The 6,000-nt window shown below is 41.6% G+C and overlaps 1 protein-coding gene across 1 annotated transcript; it reads left to right on the top strand.

The window, feature by feature from the left end:
- The first annotated feature begins 4,244 nt into the window (after positions 1 to 4,244).
- Positions 4,245 to 5,195, top strand: LOC143825488 (olfactory receptor 5AR1-like). The gene has a single exon (XM_077313515.1). The coding sequence runs from the start codon at positions 4,245 to 4,247 to the stop codon at positions 5,193 to 5,195; it is 951 nt and encodes a 316-aa protein (XP_077169630.1).
- Positions 5,196 to 6,000: the final 805 nt, after the last annotated feature.

Raw genomic sequence — 6,000 nt, 5'->3', positions numbered from 1 at the left:
GAGAGACCAGCTTCAGGCAGGAGTAGTGAATAAGGGAAAGGTGGAGCTTGGCAAGGGAGACAGCAAATGGGAAGGCAGGCCAGGGGAGGAAGAGGAGGTGGTCAGGAGAAGGAACTTGGTTGTGAAGGAGACTCTGAAATCCAAGCCAGGGAGGAGTATTGCAGCAGAGTTGTGGGCACAAGTGCACTCTCTACCAGGCTGATATTGATGACTCTATGTAGTTTGGAGAATCTGTCTCTCATTCTGAAGCCTAGGGGACCACGCCAGGGAAGGTCCTGAGACAGTGGAAGGTGTCATCACTCCAGGTGCCCAGATGTGGCACGACAATAATCTAAAAGTCAATTATGAGACTTTGGGGTTTATTTTGGGGTGAGTTATGCCTGCCATAGTCAACCATATTTTATAGTGTAAATCGTATTTATGAGTGTAGGGGGTGTCTGGGCCAGGATGTTCCAGTTCACTTCATTTTGAGCACAATTCCTCTCATCATGCCTACCATGGACATAATAGAGTCCAACACAAAGGCTGGGGGCAGGGGTTTCTGGGGACTGTGCAAAGGTTTCTGGGGATTTTCCAATCCCTATTACATTTGGTACTATTGCACTCATCATTATCTTAAAGCTGGTGGCCAGTTTTGAGGCACCTAGCTTTATATTTTGGAGGAGTTATGCCTGTCACAGACAGACCGATTGACCTTTTTATGATTGTGGATGGCTTAAGAACAGGAGATCAGACCAATGATTCATCTAGTCAAGTATCCTGTCTCATACACTGACCAACCAGTTACTCTGGAGGGCCAAGTAAGCCTTCTTCTGATGTTGACTCTTGGCACTGCATTTTAGAAGTTTACCCACTATAGCAGGGCTCACTGAGTCAGCAGTAGGCCCACGGACGTTTCGCCTCTGAATTGCCTCTGAATGTGAAGGTTTCCTTTGGACACGATGCCTGAAACTAATAAACCTATCCTCTGTGAAATCTGCCCAATCTCCTTTTAAAGCTTTCCGTTCATATAGACATTATTCCATGTATTTTAGGATAAAATGTTGGCAGCCAGAGAATGGTCTGGGACTATTCCTGTTTTCTTTCCAAAATATTATAAGGGCAATTCTGCCTCTTGCTAAGAAAGACATAATTCCATACTACCTTAATCACTATTAGCTCAGGGTTTAAAATAGTCAAATGAGTTCATAAGGCAGTATAACCTGGAATGTCAAAATTTGCACTCTACCCTCTCCTAATGCATTTAAACCATCTTGCTATGTGGTCACATTGCCCATAGAGACACATGCCTGGTCTGCAGTAAGTACTTTGCTGTTGAAGCTTCAAGTTGTCAGTTAAGGCAGGGGTAGTCAACCTGTGGTCCTCCAGATGTTCATGAACTACAATTCCCACGAGCCCCTTGGAATTGTAGTTCATGAACATCTGGAGGACCACAGGTTGACTACCCCTGAGTTAAGGGATCCTAAAGCACACTTTTGTGGAATTGTGTGTGCATAAACACAGCCTGGTTGTTTAACATTCTAGCAGATCAGCATCTATCCTCTTGGCGCCAAAATAATTATTGCTTTTTTGAAACAATCTGTACTGGCCCCAGATGAGTACCAAAATCTAGATGAGGGGGCAGCTATCCTTTGTACCAACCCACGAATCCTGGCCATCGACTTCAAGTCCTATCTGCAGATGCCCAAAGATTCTTCTCACTCACTTTCTACAACATCTAACCTATTTATAGATCAATGCCATCATATTTCTCCACATTCATTGACCCTTTCCTGAGATGCTGCTTTAGGATGGCTCAATTAAATCTACTACCAACAGCCTGGTCAAGAGGCAGATGTAGTCTACATTCCTTATAATGAACACCTCTGCTCCTGTCAAACCAACTCAGTTGAATCAATGGCCCATGTCCTCATTATTACCCTAAGCATTCATCTTCTCACAAGAAATATCTTGCCCTGCTGCTGAAAACAAAATCTTGGTGCTCTGATGAGTTATCAACTTGTCTACTGGAAGATACAGATCCCCAGATTTCAACAGCTGTAGCTTGCTTTCTATGTGAAGCTTTTTATCATGTTATGGATTAATTATATGTATCTGATTTGTGTTGAACCATCTTTCTTAGTTTTGTTTTTATGATGCCATTAAAGGTATTCTGACTTTTAGATATTAATATTTTAGACAATTGTCGAATCCATCTGCATAACCATTGTACATACTTGGCTACATTATTATATGCTTCCTGTGTGTAACTCTGCTGTTAAACAAACAAACAAACAAACAAACAAACAAACAAATAAATAAATAAATAAATGGGACCAGGTTCAAACTCCAACTTTCCCAAATGTGTCACTTACTTTACTTGCATAAAACAGCATGCTTTCTGGCCCCACCCATCTCCCTGCAGCCACAAATGGCTCTGTGTATATCTTCCTTTTACTTGGAGAAGAGGTGATCAGCCATCTTGGACATGTGAGCAACACAATGAACCTTTGGAATCTCTTTAAGCAATGGTGCCTGCCCTGTATTTAACACCAGATAGGGCATGTTTAGCAGAGGGACAGAAGGTCTGTGTTTCATCCAGTTTCTTTTGTCTCTTTTGCTTCTCTGTGCTGTGCTAAGGATCTGCTTTTTAAAGCCTTGTTCTTTGCAATAAATCTTTTATAAATTGGAAGCGGGCCATGGTTCTCTGATCCACATAGTCCCCCCCCCCTAGGTAATGCTTGCCCAGTTCAAAGTGAAGACACTGGGGCCAGGGAAGGGAGCTTGGCCATCAGCTTCTCCTCTAGAGGGGTGACCCCTTACAATAACTCATTTCACAGTGCCCACAAGTTGGGGCTGTGAGAGACCACAGAGGCTAGGTCCCACAGATGTGATAGGAGCAGTTAGGGGCCCAGCTACCACCCTGTACTTTAGCCAGGTGGTGGCAGTGGTTACCCAGAGAGTTCCTTTTTCCACCCACCCAGGGTGTGGGCAAGGACGGGACTGGGCCTGAAAGGCAGAAGCAGGCTGGTTCCATCACAGCCCCTTCCACCTCTTTGATTCTATGACTCTAACTACAAAATCAGCTATCCAGTTGGATCCAGCCATCTTTTAGATTCAGACTCACCTAATTCCCCTCATCAGTACAGCCTCCCCCACCCCACATAGCTTTTGTAGATTCAGTCTTTCCTTTTTGGCCTGAAGGAAATCTAGTTGGATCTAATCCATTATCTAGCTCCATCCCAACAACATCTTTAATTCTTCCAAAACAACATTAACGAAGGAAATATACCATAGATTCTTAGAGCCAAATATTCACTTGATTACCAAATAAATGAATTTGGATTTTTTCCAGATCATTATTTTTCCCCAAAACAGCCCTGGCTGCCATTAATAATTTGCCAGTCCTTTTTTCTTATCAGCTAAATTGAGGGATAACTTTCTTAAAGGGTTTGAAAGATCTTTAGGGAACAGGAGTGTATACACTGTCTCATGAGGTTCATTAGAACATTAATCTTTGTTTGGTTTGTTACACAATCCAATTGGGGCACATATATTAAAAACAAAGGGAATGGAAAGCATTAAATAATGGGAGGCAATGAAGTCTTGCAGTAACAACTGAGATCAAAATGATACGAAAAAGATAACTGACCGGTTAAATGGATGCCTTCTTATTAAAGAAACAACTTCCAGCCTTTCCCAGTTTTCTTACTTCAGGTGAGCATAATTTCCCTGCCGTTATTATATCTGCCGTTCTCAGTATTAAAGATGCTCCTTTCCTGAATGAGATCAAAAAATGCTAGTTTGCCTGACCTGCTTATCTCCTTACCACAGAGGTTTGAAATGTAATTAAAGTTGACATGAATCTATTTGGTGTCACATGACGATTGCGATGGAAATAGTATGGAGCTACAAAGGTTGGGTTTGAATGGGGAAGACCCACACACATACACACACCCCTCTGTATTTTTCATGTATCATATCTCAATTCACACATAAACATCCTCACGTCCATGCCCTCCATCCCAGACCTTACCTAAGCAAGTGCTGCGGCTTAATTTGGTGAGCTTTACAATGAAGACCTCATTCCAACTTTGGAGGCAAATTATACATACCCGTCAGTGATAGGCAGTTAAGTGTGGCTTTGTGGTATTGTTGGTTCCGATTACTTTGTTCCATCAAGTCTTTCTCCAATGATGTTTGGTTTCAATCAACTTAAAATAAAGGTTGCCTTTTATTGCCTTTGACTATAGAAAGCAAAATACATGATGGAGCTACAATTGGAAAATCAGACCATCACAAGAGAATTTGTCCTTCTGGGCTTTGGAGATCTCCCGGAATTTCTGCAGATTCTTCTCTTCATCCTGTTCCTCATCATTTATGTCATGACCATGGCTGGCAACATCTTCATAATTGTCCTCGTTGTTACTGATTCGCACCTTCATACCTCCATGTACTTCTTTCTGGTGAACCTCTCTCTCTTAGAGGTCTGCTACACTTCAACCATTTGGCCAAGGATGCTTGCTAGTTTTGTAACTGGGAACAGGACTGTCCCTGTCCATGCCTGCATTATGCAATTTTGGGTCTTTGGGTCTTTGGCAGCAACAGAATGCTACCTTTTTTCAGCAATGTCTTTTGATCGCTACATTGCAATATGCAAACCCTTGCATTACATGACTATTATGAATAACAAGGTTTGCCTCATCCTGGTGGCTGCCTCTTGGTTTTGTGGCTTTGTGGAAAACACAGTATTGATAGCCTTTGTGTTTCAGTTGACATTCTGTGGCCCCAATGAAATAGAGCATTTCTTTTGTGATTACACACCAATCATGCAGCTGTCTTGTACTGACACCTACAAGGCACAGCTTGCATTAACAGTCCTAGCATCTGTCTGCACATTCCCATCATTCATGTTCACCATAGCATCATATGTTTACATCATCATGGCCATCCTGAGAATTCCTTCACAGACGGGACGGAAAAAGGCTTTTTCTACTTGCTCTTCTCACCTTGTGGTTGTCTCTATTTTCTATGGGACAATCATTATTGTCTATGTCCTGCCCAAAACAGAAATGCTAAAAGAGATGAACAAAGTATTCTCTGTTTTCTACACAGTCCTGACACCTCTCATTAACCCCCTTATATACAGTTTGAGGAACAAAGAGGTAAAGAAAGCCTGGGAGAGAATTCTGAGCAAATGGAAGACTCTAGATTAGGCTAAAGTTAGGAAAACTCCAAAGATGCATGTCTCCTGAAACATTAGGTTGGATTCAAACAGATTTTCTACTAGTGAAAATGCAAGTAGGGGTCCTCTTTGATCATTCAAAAAGGCTAAGCTAATCATAGGACTTGTGTGGACAAAACTCATGTGGGACATGGACTGTATTAAGAAGAAGAACTGGATGAAATCGAGTGAAACAGTGTGATGGGATCCAATCCACAACATCTTTTTCCCTTTATATGCCACATTCTGTCAACATGAGTCTGAGTCCCTCTAGCTGCTTTCTTCACTCCAAGCCACTAGCCCATTTAAATACTTTCTAACTCCAGCTATCCAGTGGTCCCAGGAAATCCTGAATATTTTCTCATTTTGGGGGACTTGGACATTTTGGTACCCAGAAAAATGGCCTAATTAAAAAGAAGAAGAAGAAGATTAGCCAAATGCTAATCCCTAGGGTTTTTTCCCCCCTAAATTGGTTTTGTCTTTTTAATCTTCTTTTATAAATGTGCTATTGTCACTTATTTAATATGGTTATTTACTGGTTTTATTTCATTTCATTGCGATTTAATGGTTTTAAATGTCTTTGTAATCTGTCTGCTTTGAGAAATGAGGACTATAAATACTGCATACAAATAAATATAACCTCTGTGTGTACAGTGAATAACTCTGGAGCTATTGATCTATATGGAACAGTTTCAGGAATTTCTTTTAAACGTTTTGGGAGTATGTAGGCAGGTCATGGAGGAATGTGGGGAAGCTGTGTGCAGACCCTCCTCCTTGCTTTTCTTATTGCAGTTCCT

This window comes from Paroedura picta, chromosome 16, assembly GCF_049243985.1.
Source record: "Paroedura picta isolate Pp20150507F chromosome 16, Ppicta_v3.0, whole genome shotgun sequence".
Classification (NCBI taxonomy): Eukaryota; Metazoa; Chordata; class Lepidosauria; order Squamata; family Gekkonidae; genus Paroedura; species Paroedura picta.
The sequence above is the reverse complement of the archived record's forward strand: the minus strand, read 5'-3'. Positions and strand labels throughout refer to the sequence as shown.

Bases quoted from the DNA above. Each gene is read 5' to 3' on its own strand.
- LOC143825488 (XM_077313515.1), top strand. From the start codon at position 4,245: ATGATGGAGCTACAATTGGAAAATCAGACCATCACAAGAGAATTTGTC.